Source organism: Manihot esculenta, chromosome 16 (genome assembly GCF_001659605.2).
Source record: "Manihot esculenta cultivar AM560-2 chromosome 16, M.esculenta_v8, whole genome shotgun sequence".
NCBI lineage: Eukaryota > Viridiplantae > Streptophyta > Magnoliopsida > Malpighiales > Euphorbiaceae > Manihot > Manihot esculenta.
This window is the reverse complement of record NC_035176.2, coordinates 30,816,944-30,836,160: the sequence shown is the minus strand read 5'-3', so window position 1 is coordinate 30,836,160 and position 19,217 is coordinate 30,816,944. Positions and strand designations below refer to the sequence as shown.

The window sequence follows — 19,217 nt, the reverse complement described above, 5'->3', positions numbered from 1 at the left end:
TTTATGTATATAATAACAAAATAAAAATTTTAACATCAAAGTAGAGGTGCAAAGTTAACAAAAATAAGCTCAAGAAAAAAAGATTTTTTTTTTTGAAAAAATAACAAAACTTGCTTTTGCTGATTATGTATATGGTGGTTAAAAGGATTAAAAGCCAAGGGAGACATGAGACATAACCCAAAAAAGAATAGCAAAATTTGCAGGTCACAATTCGCGCACATAGTTGAATACATAAACAAACTTGGCTTCTGCTTCTGCTGAATATATACATATATTTGGTAGTGCTACAAATATGAATTGTGTACGCACAAAATCCAAATTACAAACCGTAGACTAGTATCCAATCAGCACATTGTATTGCTATATAACGCAACAAACATCAAGTGAAATTTGATCTTATTTACTTGGTGTGGTTATCATTACATTTATAATTAAAATATAATAAGTTTCGTGACCACCTTGGATTTTAAGGGAAAAATTGAAATGGAAAGACAGACAATTAACTAATTATTAAGCAAAGGGAGGAGGAAAAAAGAAGCAGACTGAATCAAGTCATATTACAAAAATGGATATTTTACACAAAAAGGCCATCTTGGAGAGTAGAGAGGTGACCTGAACAAAATTTAGAAATATGTTGGCGTATGAAGCATATCTACAGAGCTCTTGATTTCTTGATCTCAATTGGATTTATCATCCACCCTCGCTGGTTAGTTTGGCAACATGAACAGCTTTTTTATGATAAAAAGGGTGTTTGATCAGTCAACCTCCTTTGCGCTCTTTCGGACCTGTCCTCCAGAGTATAAGAAGTCCATCAGGTAAATGCTGAAATTTCCATGATTCATGTTCTACTTAATATCATGAATCATGAGGGCCTTCGACCATCAAAGTAACAGACTTAGCACTATCTGCGCCAAAGCTATCTCCTTTATATCCAATCTGGAAGGAGAAATCATATGCAAAAAAAAGGGATGACACCTCAAAACACTTTTCCTCACTGGAATTGACAAAATTTTAAACCATATGCAGTCTGCCTGGTGGGAATTAGAGAAATATGCATATTTGCATTAATGTGCTTGTGCATCTATGCATGTATGAAAGCAGACAATTACCTCCATTGGACTATCAGGGGGAAACCAATGCAATAGTACTCCAAGATGAATGACAGCAGGAATCAACTTGAAAAGCAATGGCGTAGTCACCTGCAAAATTACTCGAGGAGTTACAAATCCTTAACGTAAATGACTTGTTAAGCCCATGCCAATACACAAACTCAATGCCATACAACGATTCAGATTCACTAATACATATTTTAACGCAGCAAATTAGGCTCTATATTGCACTCTCAAGGCCACAAGGATATGGATGGGGCTTAAGTACTTGTAGTTTTTTAAACATCACTATAACATAAAGGCAAAGCATAAAGGTCTTGCACTTACCAAACTCAAAGCTGTTGTTCCAAGCAGCAGCAAATAAAATTTACCCTGCAAGCCATAACAAACTTCAGTTGTGCTGTTAAAAAAGACACTACAGAGAATAAATATGCCCAAACAGTCAGAATGCAATTGTTTCGGTTTTAAAGCAACTCTAGATGGTTTTACGCCAAGGGGAGAGAGAGAGAGAGAGTGAGAGAATTCAATATTAGAATATCTGGAAAAAGAATAAAACAAACATACATTTCATATTCAGGTTATCTGAAAACCCCAAATTGTGGATTTGAATTCAAATAGAATTGTCTGTGTCATCATGAGCACTAACGCACAAACTTTTCAACAAAATGGATAGGGCGATAGGCCCAACATAGATGCACCAAATGGAAGACCAATGCAGAACCACAAAATTTCATGAGAAGGCTGGCTATTAATGTAAGTGGACACTCACTCAGTGTTGAAAAGACAAAATGCATGCAGCGGAAGTTTCTAACCTCGACAAGATGAAGATTAGAAGCACGACTTAGGAGAACAAAAGCAAATTCCCCAATTTGCGCCAGAGACATTCCAACCTACGCATGTGAATAAACCTAAGGCCCTTCTGTCAATTAAGCATATACAATGGTCTAAATAAATATATAAACATGCTAGTACTTCCTCAGATCTTACAAGAAGTGAAGTTTTATTGTTGTATCGAAATCCCTTGACAACAGTCGCAACCACAGCAGTTTTTATGATAATCACCAACAGTACAGCTGCCAGTAAAATATCAACATGATTCCATAGGAAATGAACATGTATTAGCATCCCAATGCTGGCAAGAAAGAGAGCCGCAAAGAAGTTGCGAATGGGTTCAACCTAAAGGAAGATTAACACTAAATGAGAGCAAACAAATGGGACTTCTGTGTGCGAGTGCTGAAATATCCAGCAAGGATAAGAAAAATACAAACAAGGCAATAAAATGGTAAGATACACTATGTTTGTTAGGATAGAAGGACATCATATTCTTCACATTATAATCTCTTCACTTTTCTTTCTTTCCTTCTTTAGGAAGCCTTAAAAATATGAAAAGAAAAAAGGGTACAGTTAGTTTGCAACTTCTGAAAGCAAATGCATGGAAGACTTACTTGTTCAAGTGTATGTTGAGCAAGATCAGTTGTTGATATCATAACTCCAGCAGCAAAAGATCCCAGTTCAAGGCTCAGACCCAACTTATCACTACACTGAGAGGCAAAATCAATTTATCATATGTGTGGTGTATACCTGTGCACTAGTCTGGTTGAAGTAGGCAGGAGGATTGGTAGACAACATATATAGATCACTAAAAAATGTTCTTATTTTTTTCCTTTTTCCTACTGCCTGAGAAACTAAATATTAAAATTAACTAACATAGAAAAAAATGAATAAATCGGCCTGTCACTTCAGTACATAAAATGGGTTGCAGTAAAAATGCACTAATAACAAGAAGTGAAGAATAGGGACATCAGGCTAACCCAAGCCACAAGTAAGCAGAAAGCCACTGATGCCAATTGATAGAGTTCATTAGTCTGCACAAGTAGAACTTTGTCAGGTGCTCTCCACCATAAACTATAATATTCAAGCAATTTTGTTTACCTGCGATGATAGGCTTATCATAAGCTTTAGAAACCACGGTACACAAGTACGCGATAATATTGTCAAGACAACCAAAAATGTTACCAGAAGTACCAACCTGAAAACATAAATATGTTGTATGTGATTAAGACATGAATGAGTTTACAATACATGTGCACAAATGTTCATATTGGCATTCTGCAGTTGCAAAACTTTTAAGATCCTGCAAATATTGAATAGCATCAGCATGACAAACTGTCCTTTTTCAAGTCATTATATCTACATATCTTGAACTTCTAGTATATATACTCTTGTAAACAGCTAAATTTCATCAACTGAAAACCAAAGAATAAAAGATATACTGCAGAAAGCAAGGACAGGAAGAGTTGATGTTTAGGTAATGAAAATTGCTGAAATCAAATGCATAAACAGATTGAAGTTGTTTAGATTCTTACGATTTAGTCATAGATATGACTCCTTGGAGAACACCAGAAGTGCCACCGAGAATAGGAAGCAAAGCAAATAGCAAACCAACTGCACAATCCTGGCAGGGCATAAAGCTCAAAACTTAATAGCAAATGTCAGTGGAAAAGATATCAATATCAAAACATATATTATAAGCAAGGGGTTCTCTTTCAATTTTTCTCAATCATTCAAATATAAGTGTAGCTGCAACATAGCATTTCTTGACACAGAATTTGACAAGTGAGCAAAAAAGTACCTGCAAGACAAGGGTGCCAATAGTGACTTGACCATGAAGGGAATTTATAATATTCTTCTCCATCAAAAATTTCAAAACCTGTGACCAGGTAAGGGAAACAATAATTAATGGTAAAATAATGTTTGAAATGCAGATATAATGATTGAAAAAGCAGCATTGAAATCACTAAGTTAGAATAAAAGGATACATCATAGGCACTACCTAGAATAGGTTAAAGAGACAACCAAGTCAAACATATACTACAAGCATTCCTTGTTCCTTGAGAATAATTATACTGCTAAAAAGTATAAACTTATATATACAAAAAAAGGACACAACATTACAATAGATGTGATAACTGAAACTATAAACAGAATGACGAGCACAAAAACAAACAAAAAATATAAAATCTGGCAAGACGCTGAAAAGAGAACAAGTTTACAATACAATGGATAAAATCTAGAAACTGGGAAAACATTATAAATTTAGACCTGTCAAACTTACAAGATATGAAAACATAATTAAGACATGATTAGAGTTTTACCACAGCAGTAGATGACATAGACAGGAAAGCACCAACAAACACTCCCTCTGAAGATTTGCCACCACATAACTGCAAAAAGCACGCCGCTGGGCAAATCAAAAACTTGTATACGTAACAGTATAACCGTTAAACAATTAAGCTGCCTTTTACTTCAACTAAAATTCAGGAACTTAAGTCCAAAAACATCAATGCCTGCCCCCCCCCCCCCCAAACCCACAGAGACAGGCCAATCACTTCCATCCAAAAACAAATTGAAGTTTGAATTGGAATCCCCATACTGCATTCTCACAGATACATATCAATCTAACATCTGAATTTAAACGTGTAAGTGTATGTTCACATATAACATGCACATCACTACCTCGTATTTATTAGTTAGAACTGCATTAGTTCTCCACTCATGTCAAATATTGGTTGGTATTGGACAAAGCTAAGCCACAGCCTTAGATGTTTAATTTCCATTATTTGGTCTTCTAAACTTACCCACATCAATTATAAGCAAAAATAGAAGTGTTCATCAAACGAGGAACAACCCCGCCCACACACACCCCACCAATGGCACACCATCACCACCATAATATACAAAATATTGTGTCAGTCTCAGCAAGAATAGAAAGATGGATGGAAGTCGCCATGGTAAGCTCTAGAGCTCAATCCTGACTGAAATGCTTCACACATGCATGCACAAGCCACAAACTCTCAAGCTAAATTTGATATCCTTGAGCATTCATAGCATGTTGAAAGCAATATTTTAAAATTGAAACAGTTCTTTTTTAAAGATCAATAGATATCTTCCAATAATTCTCAAACATTACAAGAACAACAACAAATAACTCATTACACTTTTGTACTAGAGCATTTGAGGCTCTACGTTGGATATGACCAAACCATCTTAATCGAATCTCTCATTTTACCTCTAATAGGTGCTACAACCATTCTCTGAAGTATGTGGTCATTCTTAATTCTATCCATTGTCGTGTTACCAAATATCCCTTAACATCCAGCATTTTTGTCATACTGACCTTCCGTGTATGTTGTGCCTTAAGCTTATGTTTGGATTGAGGGAAAATAAATGAGGAAGGAAATTGATAGAGTAAAGAACAAAGAAGACTTAAAAATAGAAAGAACAATGGAGAGGATCTAAAATAGTATTGAGAACTTCCACTAATTGATAATGGAAAACAATACAAGTCTAATAATGCAACCCTTTCACAAATTTACAATCCCTATCCAATAATAAGAATAATAAAAAGGAACCAATAAGGAAATTAAAATGGCTCATAAGAAACCCCAGGATCAATGTCCCGTGCAGGAATCATGCCCCTCTGTAACAGAGAAATTTGCACTCAGAACCTGACCTCTCTACTCCCCATTTCATCCCTTATTTATACTCTTCTCCAGCTGGCCTCTTTCCACGTATCTTCCTCCAAAATTCTCTCTAACAAAAGAATATTTCAGCTCACTCAATTCCAAAAGTTTCTGCATACTCTGAAACTTACCTATTCCTATCCCTATCAATATCACCCTTTTAAAAATAGCCTTGTCCTGAAGGCTGTATGGTAAATACAAAAGAATTAATTCAAGCAAGAAATTCTCTAACAATTCCATTAAAATGTAAGAGGCATAAAAGGTTTGAGAGGGCAGATCCTTAAGCTCTATTTTCACCTTTATCCACCCTTGCTCTGGCATTATGAATTTGCACAGAATAATTTTTAAACTTCCCTATCAATAAGATGATGCATAATTGCTAGTTCAAAAGATCAATTGCCATATCATTAACTCCCCCAGTATTGGCATCAATCTCTAAATATTTTCTTGATTCTCAATCTGAAGTGAAAATGTAAATCTGCTGCTTCTGTTGTAAAAATGCAAACCCATGCAGAAATTTCTCTTTGCAATATAATTTGTGTTTTGAACCAATGTGAATGCTTTCTCCCTTTTGAAGCAAAACCAATGGAATTTTCAACTAATTAATCAACACCTCTTTTAGAACTTTTTACTCAAATATTTCTAAAAATTAAATCCATAAGCTTTGAGTAGAAGACAGGAACTCCTCTACCCCACACCTCCACATTTTTTCCAAAGGCAGTACTAAATTTGTGCCAGGGAAAATAAGTAGATAGGGACCGCTTTACATTCAAAACCTGGAAAATGGCCATAAGATGTGAGTTGATATAAAATGTAGCACATTGTAATGCATCTTGAATCTGAATCAAAAAATGTGGAACTGAGTTTTGCGACAGGAAATTACGACTCTCCTCGCTTTCCAGCCTTACTATAAATGGATTGATTGTAATAGATCTCCTTTCTTTGATTGAAAAATTCCAAAATCTAAAATTAATTGCAGCTCCATTGGGTTGAAATAAGAAGAAAAATTCTGCTAGAGAGTAAAATGAGTAAGGAAAATTAGAGAGTAAAATAAATTTATTTTTCATTCTTTCATGTTTGGCTAAGAGGAAAATCAAAAGGAAATAAAATTTTGAGAGGAAAATAATATTTATATTCCACTCTCATTTTCTCTCCAAACTAGGGGAAAGTTGGAGGAAGATTTTTACAATTGCAAATATATGACTATATTTTATAGGTTGTTTTTTGAAAAATTAGGGATGAAGTTGCAATTCTCTTATTCAAAAAGTAACTTTCCTTTCAATACTTTCCTCTCTTTAACCAAGCACAACAAAATTTTATTTTCCCTTCAAATCATTATTCTTTTTCCACTCATTATTTTCCTTCCTGCTATTCAAACACAACATAAGTGCCCAACATTCACAAGAAACTGACCAAAACATTTCTACCCTACATTAGTATTTCAAATGTCTTTTGCTATACAAGGAAAGAAGCCTCTACGACTCTACCCTTATAGATTAAATAAACATTGATCTTCTTGTAAAAAGAATACATACCAAAAAAAACATCCAAAGGAATATTCAAAGATTTCCTATTCTTTTCCATAAAAATGTGGATTTAAATAGAGACTTCAAGTAGACATAATTTCATGCAGGATATCCTCCCCTACTATAACTAGATCTAAAATTCAAAAGATTGTAGTAACGTACCGACACTGTTATTCCACACAAGCACATAAATAGGAAAATCTGGAGAAGACCACCTAGAACAGCAACAGCTCGAACAACACGAAGCTGCATTATTTTATGTAAATAATCTCACAGCTTATGTTGGTTGATTTGAAAAAGTAAATAATAAGAAAATGAAAGTAGGATGGAAAAGACAAGCAAACCTTTGTTGCAGAGAATTCTAGGCCCAACGCAAATAGAAGAAATACCACACCAAACTGAGCTACTGTTTCAACCTAAATTTCACAACCAAATGTGAAATGAGTACAACCAAAAATGAACTATCCTCCATGGAAACAAATTAACCAAAAGCTAAAACAGGCAATATCAAGCACTAAGATGCCCACATGAACATCTGTTTGCTAAAATTTTACATAGAAATTTGCAGTAACCCATAAATGTTTGAAGTTTTAATCCATAAAATGCAATTGGAAAGTAAAGATTCACATTTGGCCTAAATTGACCTCTAATGGTAACATAAGAATGATATAACGTATGTATGTGTGTGTGTATATAACACATATAGAAACAGCAAAATTCTGGTAAAAGGCAATTTCTAAATCACTTAATCCTTACAGAAAAGGCAAGTAAAGGACTATTTGTAAATCAGCATAGATGTAAAAAAATGTCATACTTGCACCATTTCACTGACAAAGCTCAAGCCCCCAGGCCCAATAATAGATCCTGCTAGCAGATATCCAGTAATAACCTGAAAAGTAAAGAAGAATGAAAGAAGTTCATATCTGCAAAGCACCAGTTCATTATAATTCATAGACAAAGCATAGGAGCAATAAATCTAACTGGTTGTCCAGCAAAGGCAAATGCAATGCCGCCACAAGTTGCAGATACAATGACGACTACCAGATCTGATATCAATCTGTAATTATAGCAATTCGAGCACGTACGATCAGTCAAAAGATTGCTGTTAGCTGGTGTGTAATGGCATCATGAGAGTAAGAGAATTGAGCTAACCTTAAATCTAATTGCAACACAGGGTACTTGGATTTTAGGTTTGAGATTATAAAGATATTATCCTGAAGATAAATTGTGCAAAAAAGGTCATAGTTTTCATCAGCTTAAAATATTCTTTCAAACATTAGTATCAAATTCAATACTAGTTAACACAACCAGAAGAAGAGCAAACAAGTAAGTGTCATATGGTGTCTATTAGGCATACCTTTCTATCGATCAATGTTGGCATATCCTCTACTCGATTCTCATTGTCCAAATTGAAAACATCATGAAACTGAAAAGATCTAATATATGGTTCATAAATGGGTCAGCAGCTCTCAGATTTGAGTTGGTGAAGTTGAATTCAATATTCACGAAACTACTTCTAACTAAACATTTAAAAAGAATATGAATCTCAACTTTTTGTTAAGAATAAGCACATACTTCTCCTCCTTGCTGTCATTTTTCTTTGACTTAACTCTAGCAACAGTTTCCAAAACTGCCTGGTAAAATCAAGCAAGTTATATTCAGCATCACATAAGACCACAACCTTGCTCAAGCAAAACAAAAAGTAAAGAATCAAAAAGCTCATTAACAGACATAACTAATATTTACATCACTAGCGACATGAATTTTCTATTCCCATTTGGTGGAATGACACAATTCTCATTACAGCTACATGTCAATAAGCAGTTTTTGCCTTATCATAACTAGACGTAGCATAGAGGGCCAAAAGAACCCTTGATCTAATAGGTAATACAATGTCCAACATGCATTTCAAACTGTGCACTGAATGTACAACTTCAGACCAGTCAATTAATTAATAACTGTCACTGGACTTTAACCATGGCCTATTTGTCTCAATAGCATTGTCCTTAGATAGAGCCCCACATGACCAGGCAATAAGGCAAATGCCAGTTTGCCTAGTTGCACAAAATCAAATGTACCAACTACTAAATAATGGTAACTGGAGCAATTGCTTCTGAAAATTACAATGTGCAGCTCCAGTTATTAAAAACCCTAGAACACCTCTAATAAATCCAGCAATCACAAGTTTTAACCTTTCAATTAGCTCTCAGGATGTATAATTCAATATTATTTTTACTTAATTGACATGAATAGTTTCCAAAAAAAAACCTAGAGTACAAGGTCTTTGTTTACCTAGATTAGTGAATCCTAAACTTGTTATCCTGCAGTCTGCATTTGTTTACCGGTGAGTCTCTAACAGCATAAAAGTACAAATATATACTCAGATATAAGTATTATTAACCTCTAAGTTATTCACAGACACTGTTCTGTAATACTAGTGACTTGCAATACAAATAATTTACATATCTAAGTAACCTAGCGGGCTAGCCAAAAATCCTCAAACTCAAAGGTTTCATACCTGCATGAAATTTTAGCTCAATCCTTATAACTATTTCAGGAAAATGTAGTGCAAAACAAAAACAGTAAGTCCAGAAGACAATATCCCATCCCAAGTTAAAAATGAAAATAACAGAGAACGCAAAACGCCCGTTGCAGTAAACAGCTAGATGAGAACGAAAAGACACTTCAGAATTAATAATAATAGAATTGCGAACCTGCTGTCCAGTAACGCTGTTATTGAAGCCACCAGGATCAGCGGCTGCAAGAGAAAGGGTGATAATTAATCCTGATCTGCATTTTTGTCACTCAACCTTCCTACAAGATACTGCTTTAACGCGAAAAGATGATTAGAAAAATCTCTAGCTTACGTTTAATTAATTAGCATTATAAGAGCCAAAATAGCTTCACATTCTCATTGAACTTTAAACAAAAAAGAAAGAAGAGAGATCACCTACAATTGTCAATAGATTTCAAATTAAATACTAGGGAAGATTTTCAAAAAAAGAAAATGGAAAAGACTCAGTTACAGAAGATCTTGTTGGAGCCAAGGTAATTAAATGGAAATAAGTTAAGCAATGCAAAATTTCTGGAAATTGAGCAACACTGAGCTGATTCATAAACTGAAAACGATACATTCGACAACTAGAGGAAATAAAACCGAAATGCGGATGCAAATACAAACAGAAAGAAAGTGAGCTCAGATCCAGCACGGACATTCATTTTGGTCCGTCTCGTTGAACTCCTTCTCCAAAGCCCGATCAATCATGTTAGCGAAGCTGTCCTCTCTGGATCTCGAACGCGTCTCATTCGACTCGGGTGTTGCATTGATCTGCACTGCCGAGTCGGATTCGGTAACGCAGAGCCAGAGAAGGAAAACACAAACGAATAACACAGCTAAAAGTAACCTCATTGCAGAGAGAAAGCTCGGAGAAAGAAAAGGAAACGGACGGTGCGCGCAGTGGCGCCGGCAAGTTAGCGAATGGAGTTATGGTTATTGGATTTTTGTTTCCATGAAGGAAGAACGAGAGGGAAAGTTTTTAGTTAGCTTACAAATGGACGATCGTACACTTGAATGTACGATACGGTCCCTGGTGGTGTGTATTGGGTAAAAATACGGTGTAGCTGCGCCTCACCGAATATTATAGGCCCTCTGATTGAGGCCTACACTTTTGACGGTAGCGATGATTGGATCACGTTGTAAGAGACCAAATTTGGACAGTGCTACGCATGGTCATGAATCTTGATCCGTGTTGAATTGGAAATAGGACCGGAATTTACCTAATTAATTTCGAGAAAATTTACTATATAATATAGAAAAATTAATTAATTTATCTTTTAATTTTAAAAAATATATTAAATTATTATTAATATTTTAAAAATTTACTTATTAATTTTAAAATTAAATATTTTACTATAAATTTTTATAATTTAAAAAAATTTATTAACTGATCTTTTAATTTTATAAAAACATTTATTAATTAATTTATTTATATTAAAAATATTTTATATTTTTATGTAATATTTGATAATTAAAATTAATAAAAAGAATAATTAATAAATATTTTAAAAGTTATAAACATTTTATTATATTTTTAAAAAATAAAAAATTAATCAATGAACTTTTATATAATAAAAAGCTAAAAACTAAATAGTAAATTTTAAAATTGTAGAATCAAAATTGATCATAAATCTAAACCAGATTGAGATTATTTGAGAAAGGGCTGATATTGATCTCCTTCTTAAATCTGGAATCAAATCCCACTAACAATTGGGCAAAAAGCATCTATGATCTCCCAATGTAGTGATTATTTTACCGAAAAGAGAGCAATGGAGTATAATATTATGGTAGTAAAAATCGACTGTTCCACTTAGCTTGACATTGATGTTCAAGATCGAATAACTAGATTCAGGTCAATCTTAGGTAAGCTTGATTTCTTTTTTTTTATTATTATTTTTTTTTATTTTCATTTTTTTATTTTTTTCAGATTTAATCACTTTTTTATATTTATAAGTCTATTTAATTATTTTCGACGCTATTTGCCAATGGACATTTAAATCAAAAATGTCATTTGAATCAGAAATAATTGTCTAATTGAATCAGAACATAATTTAATATTAAATCAATGTTTAACTCGATCAAATATTTTTCACTTGAATTATAATTGTTTAAAGTCCAACGGTCATCGAACATGATATTATTTTAGTTTATATTATTATTCTCTCTTTTCTATATATTATAAAAAGAAAAATAGATAATTGAAAAGATAATACGATTATGAACATGGTATAGAATAAAGGCATATGAGAAACATTAAGGGAAATAAGCAATTGTTTTGTTTTTTTCTTTTATAAGTTGGAATTTGCCATTTTCTAACTTCCTAGTTGAGAATGATTCTCAAATTCTTTGTGTAAAAAAAGAAAAGCACATTTTTGTTCTATTGAGTTTTTGCCGATAAATTTGAAGTTAAACCAAGATGCATTTTTTTTCTTCTAATTATGTGAAGAGAAAATAAAAATAACTTACAAGTGTCTTTTCAACTTCTAATATTAAAATAATGATCATATTTAACTTAATGTTTGATATTTTAATTTAATCAAAATATTAATATTTAAATATTAATAAAAAAAATTACTTTTTTTTTTGTTGCTAACCACTAGCAATTAACAATAAACAAGGGGAAGAAACTTGAAAAAGACAAAAATGAGGGTGATCATGGGAAATTTGAAAGAGTGTTCTTTTTTACTTGTACATCACGTGTCATGCATTGCGGACGAGAAGATGGCTAAACTTTCGAATTTACAGGCACCTAACCAAATCGAGAAAAAGCCTAATCTTTATTCTCTAATAAAGAAAAAGGCACCAGGCTAAAATAACAAACACAGAGATTCAAACGGAAACTCTTCCCTTTTTTCTTTTTTAAATAAGTTTCGATCAAAGTTTAAAAGAATGTGGGTAAACATCCTCTCTAATATGGAAAAATTATATGCTATAACCCAACCAAAATAATAGTAATCTTCTCATTTTTCTTTTTTTCTTTTCTTTTGAAATTTGAAGCCTCTAATTTAATGCCCAGCCATTGAGCTGATGTCTAAATATGGTCTAAATTTTTTGAGTTTTCCATCATCAATTATGGATGCTTTAGTTTGTTGTTTATTTTCTTTGCTATGACATAGTTTTTCTTTTTTTTTTTTAACTTTTAGTAATTTTGAGATTATGTAGCCGCCTTTTTTTATTGGCTAACTTTTAAAGGCTATGATGTTAAAGGTTCTGCCTGAGAGATTCTATTGTAACCTAATAGTACTTAGTCAAATGTGACTTGTTTCTAGAATTTGGCTTGCTGTGAATATGACAGTGATGGAGAGACATCTTGCATGTGGCCACTTCAATATACTTAAGTCCAAATTTAGCACAGCCGAATAAAGTGATTCTTTTCTCAAGACATTTTGATGTCTGTGTCTTATTCCTCCACAATACCTTCTCTTGACTTGGCTTTGCGTTTCAGTGGTATATTTTTATTTTTTGTCTTGAGTCTAAATGAGAAGTAGATTTTTCTTGGTTGTTTTGTAGAAATTAGGTGTTGGGGTTAGGTTTTGACGATGATTCAATAATTATTCCAATTTTCTTGTTTGGACCTCATTTTTAATAAGTGGAATAAATAAATTTTAACTGTTTATTCTATGTATCTAATTTCTGCTAGTCTTAATTCTTATATTGTATTGAACCCTAAAATCTTCTCAGGAATGAATTTGACATAAAAGATAAAAAAAAAAAATAGTATTTCCATAATTGTGAATCCAAGAAAGATAAAAGTGCACTCGAAAAGAAACATTACCAATCGATTTTATTTTCAGGAACTAACTAGGTTAATATATTAACTTTTCATTTACTTGTCTTTAATGTATTTGTCGTACGTGGAATCACAATCTTATTATATGATTACTCATACACTATGCAATGAGTGGGGTTAGCTGAGTGAGCAAAATACTATTTGGTTAGTTAAAGTTGCTCAATCTGCCCATCAAGAGTGCCACAGGTATACAAACATTTGAGTGGGTAAGGAGGTAGTGTTTGAGTATATACTTTTGGGCCAACTCGTCTTTTGAAACCCCAATTGGCAAATGCTTTGCTTTGCGAGTTGGTAGAGTAAGAATCGATCTTTAGCCTGCACTGGGCCTTATTTCTTATATTCTAGATTAGGCCCACTATCTTATACAAACTTAATCAACCCCCCTCCCCCCCCCCCCCCCCCCCAGTCATGAAGAGTTCTTTTAAATTGTTATCTAACTATTCCTACTAATTTTTTTTGTTAAAATCTTTATATTTTTTAATATCTTACGTTGTTTTTCAATCAATTTTGTGTCTGTATTCTTCTGAATTAAAGATTTTTTAATTTTATTCCTTATTTTATATAGATTTTTTGTCTCTTCCTTTTTAATGAGCTTTGTTTTTATTATTTTCTCTTTTGTGAATCATGTTATCTTTCTATATCATAGAATAGTTAAGTCTGGTAATTTTTTAAAAAAAAATAGTGGCCATTGGGTACTTTATTATCTACCAGAATTGAAAACTGGCACTATTTGATTTAGAAGGGCTTTTAATAAACAGAATCATCTTTTCCTGTTCTTATTTTTGTTTTTCTTATTCCACCATTTGCCCTGTTTTTTTTTTTTTTTTTGTTATTCTTAATATGAAAAATTATTATGTACGACCGATATATTATAGATATTGATTATGGTGCTTTCCGCAGTGTCATGGCTGACAAGAACGGAAGCAGACTCTCAATTGCCACCTTCTACAATCCTGCAGATGATATCATTCTCTCTCTAGCTCCCAAACTTTTGTACCTAGCAAGTAACAAGTAAAAACTACAGATTTCACGATTATCTAAGGCTTTATGCTGACACGACAGTTTAGGTAAGGGCCTCAGGTTCGAGTCCGTGAAGAATATCATTGTCACCATGGTGTCGATGTCTAAAAGCACCAAAACTAAAGCTCCTTCAGAGGTTCTGTGTCGGTTTGTAATAGTATTTTCTACATAAGCAATAGCAATTTTTGTCTAATTAACAATTCTTCCTTCTCTTCTTCCAATCCATTTCTGCTAGCATCTCTAAAAATAGAATAACCAGAACTATCATCAATAGCTATTGGATTAGCAACATCAACTACCTGATTTTAAGTAGTTTGCAGTCAGTTTAGTGATTCCCATCTTCACTGCGTTTAGTAAGGCAGAAAAAGGAAGGAAAATAACAGAGAAACGGAAGTGGGGAAACAAAAGTTGTGCAGTTCATATGGCACAGAGACTTATTAAGACGCAGCAAGAAAAAAAAAAATTCATTAAAAATCAAATTAGCAGCTAGAAGCTAGACAATTTTGATAATATAGTTTTGGTAACAAGAGTATTGGTCTGCTTAACCGCATCTGCCAATAGGAGTTTATGAGGCTTCAACAATAAAGAACATTTGGTAAGGAAACATAACAAAAAGTTCCCAAATCTTAGAGATTTTGAGAAACTTTGGGCTAGTTCCTGAATCCGTAGAACAAGCAGATCAACTGAATCTTGAGTTAACTTAACATTAAGATTTAAGATATTATTAAAAAGGATAAATAATGACTCTGTCCATACCAGCTCATTGGATATCAGACATTGATGACAAGGAAGACAGATGAATCTTTTCTCATCTTCTCCTGCACATAGCAGTTTCTGGCAGAATGAAGAAACATGAACTGGATGCAAGCATTCCTTCACAATTCTTGTGACTACATCACATAATGGATTATTGATACCACCAGTCCTCATTATCAGTGGAAACAATAATGCATATTCAGCAGCTCTTTGATAAAGCTTGCAGTAGTCAATCACTGCGGTCACAAGCACACGAGAAGCTGGCTCTTCAAGAATAAGGAACTTTGGAAGGATAATTGAACTGAGAACTTGGCTTGGCCAACCGAGATCATCTTGATCAATTCCATTTGAAAGATGAGAAATAAGTAGAGAAGCAATTTCATCATCTGCTTTCCAAGGTTCAATCAACCCAAGAACTGCAAAAGAATCCCCTCCTTTCTCTAGACAAAGATGGCAAATTTCATCAACTAATTCTAGAGTTTTTGCTCGAGACTCAAAATTCAATACCTGGGCTCTCAAACTAGCTGCCATGTTTTGAATTTCCAGTGCCAAAGGAGCATCCACAGGACGATCAACCTCCATTTCCACTACAACTTCCTCAAAATTTTCACCTTCACCCTCTCCAATTTGAGTGAATGAATCTCGTTCATTTTCATGACCACCGAGCAATTCTCTTGAATTCAATTCGCCAGGCGACAAAGGCAGCCAAGGGAAAACCGAGTCATCAGCACTTGCCATGCTCTTGAGCCAACCTGGCAATGTCTCAAACTCTTCATCCAATCTCTGTTCTTCAGAATCCAAACTCAAACCAGAAATCCACTGATAATTTGACTCGGACACTTCATCGAGCAGATTGCGAGCAGACCTCTTAACCCAGAAATCAACGCCCTGATTGTCTGTCAACATACTCCTGGCCAACATAGACAAGTCTCGCTTGCAAAACCTCTCATGATCAAAGGCAAGAAAGGATAGAATTCTGGACTGTACCATATCCGGCAGAGTCTGTATAAACATGACCCTGTTTATAATCGAGAGTAAGAGCCATTGAAGTCCAGCTTAACAAAAAAAATTTTAAAATTGATAAATCAAATGAGAATTTTGAGTCAATATTTCACCTCTTTGAGGTTGGAGGAGATGAGCTGCTGATAGTGGCATCGATGGGCTTGGTAAGTAAAGAGAGGAAAGAGCCTGTGGTGATCCGATTTGATGAGGAGACATTGAAAGATTGCTGTAACCACATAGATGCTTCGGTTTCCGGCGTCAAGGAGTTGAGAAAAATGTCAAATAGTGGAACCCATTGCTCCATTTCAGTGCGATTCTCTTTCTCCCTTGCGAAGAAACGAAAATTTGTGAACTTCTACTAAGACGCGGGAAAGTAGAGCGTAAACTGGAAACAAACCAGTTTCCCGAGCAGAAATTTTCCCGGGAAAAAAAAAAAGTTACTTTTAGATACATCAACAATAAGGGACAATTGCTATTTTTTTTTAATTTTATTCTATATTTTAAAAATAATTTAAATATGTATTTTTAAATTTTAATCAATTATTAAAAAATATTAATGACAGTATATATATTTACAATCCTAAATATTATTATAAAAATCTGCTGATGTCATAAACTTTAAAAATATTCCATTATACATTTAAATTATTTTAAAATGAAATTATTATAACTTCAAATTTCTAATTAGTAAGTAAAGCAGATATTTCATAGTATATTTAGACTAATTTTAATTTAAATATAATATCTTTTTAGTGTAGAAAATATAGTCTGAATTTTAATATCAAAATTTATAATATTAAATATTCAAATAATAAATTAACTTAATTTATTAAATTAAAAAATAAAAATATTCAAATAAATTATTCAACAAATCCATTTTGAATCACTAATGAGACTATATTCTTTTTTGCAGGTATAATAATTGAAGATTTCCCTTTATGATATAAAAAAAATTACAGCGAAATTCTTAATTTCAATTTAAAAAAAAAAATATTTACGTCCCCGTCCACTCTCCCCCCTCCAAGCATTCGTCAACGCCGCGTGCTTTTCCTCTTTTCTTCGCACAGGCTTTAGTAGACTAGTAGTAAGAGCTCTATGATTTTCTTCTCTTCATCGAAAACCCACCGCCATGGGAGTAGCCAACAACATAACTGCACTTCTAAACTTCGTAGCTTTCCTCTGCTCAATCCCCATAATTGCCTCCGGCATCTGGCTTGCCTCCAAACCCGACAACGAGTGCATCCACTACTTCCGCTGGCCCATCATCGTACTCGGAATCCTTGTTCTCCTTGTCTCCCTTGCTGGCTTCGTTGGCGCTTATTGGTACAAGGAAACTCTCATCGCATTCTATCTCTGCTGCATGGCTATTCTCATCGGACTTCTCTTGATCCTGCTGGTTTTCGCTTTCGTTGTCACGCGCGCCGATGGTGGGTATGATGTTCCCGGAAGGGGTTATAAAGAATATAGGGTTGAAGGATTCTCGTCTTGGCTCAGAAATCATGTGGTGAATTCCAAGAATTGGGTGAAGATCAGGAATTGTCTGGCGGAGAGCGATGTTTGTTCTAAGCTGGGTCAGAATTATCTCACTGCTGATCAGTTCATCGTGGCCCATATCTCTCCTCTCCAGGTAGCTTATTTTTCTTAATTTCTTGAATTCACAATCTATATTTTCTACAATTCTGAGCCCTTTTCAGATTGAAAATGTAGAAAAGAGGAAGCTTATGGAAATGTCCATTTCAGATTCAAGTTTAATTGTGATTCACATTCAAGTCCACATTCCCACCTGATTTTAACCCGACAAGCTAATTGTTAGGCAATTGTTTTCCATGTGCTTTCCTTTGACACGTACTAAGAGTTTTTAAGGTGGTGGTTACACCTTACATACAGCTGCTGGAGTGGTAGGACTGAGCTAGACGGGACGGTACGGTACAGGGCGGTTCAGGGCAGGACCCATTTTTCCTTTTTACAAAATTTAGTGGACCTATAATGGGATTATGATGGTTGAATTAGCACTTAAATTGGATCGGTCACTGTTAACTAAACAGGTCAAAAGGCAACTGCTATAAATTATTGTATTATATATTTTTAATGGGATTATGACATATGGGGCTTTCTTGATCCTCCAATGATAAGGAAAATGATTCTTGAAATCAACCTATGAAAGTTTGTGCTAATAGATTACCATCAAAGTAAAGAACTCACTGTGGATTAATAAGGTTACAGGCTGTCTTCATTGCAGAAGATAAGATACACAGTGGGAGCTTATACGGTTGCCAGCTGCTTTCTTTGCTTTTGCCCTTTTTCTTTCATGTGCTTGTTTTAATTTATTTGGTCTCAAACTATTCATTTACAGTCAGGGTGTTGTAAACCCCCAACAGTTTGTGGCTACAATTATGTGAACCCAACATTGTGGCTAAACCCAACAAACCCAACATCAGACCCAGACTGCTACTTGTGGAACAATGACCAGAGCCAGCTGTGCTACAATTGCAATTCTTGCAAAGCTGGTTTGTTAGGGAATCTGAGGAAAGAATGGAGGAAAGCCAATGTGATTCTTATTGTGACAGTGGTGGTGCTTATATGGGTCTATCTTATTGCCTGTAGTGCCTTCAAAAATGCTCAAACAGAAGACCTTTTTCGCAGATACAAGCAGGGTTGGGCTTGATCTTGCCAGAAACATCTGCAATATGCTGTTGTGCAAGTATATCTGTAATATATTCCTTTTGCTTTTGTACTTTGCTGTTATGGACGGGCACGAACGCTGGTTGGGGAGCCAGTTTTTGATTGAAATGATAATAGAATTAGAATCTCAATGATCACGAGCGTTGGATTCTTCTATTTCTGTAGCTTATTTGAATCCAAGATTTTATGCTTTTATATTTGAATATATATATATATATTACAGTTGGCTCGAAGATTCAAATTCGAGAGCTC

The 19,217-nt window shown here is 34.2% G+C and overlaps 3 protein-coding genes across 12 annotated transcripts; 1 reads left to right on the top strand and 2 right to left on the bottom strand.

The window, feature by feature from the left end:
• Positions 1-383: 383 nt before the first annotated feature.
• On the bottom strand, positions 384-10,718 carry LOC110603137 (K(+) efflux antiporter 4). Of its 10 annotated transcripts, none has more exons than XM_043952170.1 (20): positions 10,372-10,718; positions 9,873-9,916; positions 8,710-8,792; positions 8,516-8,594; positions 8,311-8,372; positions 8,140-8,215; positions 7,973-8,047; positions 7,503-7,574; positions 7,321-7,404; positions 4,265-4,333; positions 3,742-3,819; positions 3,476-3,564; positions 3,042-3,138; positions 2,921-2,974; positions 2,555-2,650; positions 2,097-2,285; positions 1,922-1,999; positions 1,437-1,481; positions 1,110-1,199; positions 384-936 (listed from the first exon to the last, which is right to left on the bottom strand). In XM_043952170.1, the coding sequence occupies exons 1-20, from the start codon at positions 10,565-10,567 to the stop codon at positions 856-858; spliced, it is 1,737 nt and encodes a 578-aa protein (XP_043808105.1). In that variant the 5' UTR covers positions 10,568-10,718; the 3' UTR covers positions 384-855. The 10 variants fall into 10 exon arrangements, with proteins under 10 accessions (XP_043808105.1, XP_043808106.1, XP_021596519.1 ...); XM_043952171.1 differs by having other exon boundaries at positions 384-785; XM_021740827.2 differs by having other exon boundaries at positions 8,734-8,792.
• Positions 10,719-14,809: 4,091 nt separating this feature from the next.
• LOC110603513 lies at positions 14,810-16,747 on the bottom strand. Its single transcript, XM_021741266.2, has 2 exons — positions 16,397-16,747; positions 14,810-16,299 (listed from the first exon to the last, which is right to left on the bottom strand). Exons 1-2 carry the CDS (start codon positions 16,585-16,587, stop codon positions 15,012-15,014), a joined length of 1,479 nt encoding a protein of 492 aa, XP_021596958.1. The 5' UTR covers positions 16,588-16,747; the 3' UTR covers positions 14,810-15,011.
• Positions 16,748-17,283: 536 nt separating this feature from the next.
• LOC110604305 (tetraspanin-2) lies at positions 17,284-19,131 on the top strand. Its single transcript, XM_021742473.2, has 2 exons — positions 17,284-17,910; positions 18,637-19,131. Exons 1-2 carry the CDS (start codon positions 17,413-17,415, stop codon positions 18,946-18,948), a joined length of 810 nt encoding a protein of 269 aa, XP_021598165.1. The 5' UTR covers positions 17,284-17,412; the 3' UTR covers positions 18,949-19,131.
• The last annotated feature ends 86 nt before the right edge of the window (positions 19,132-19,217 follow it).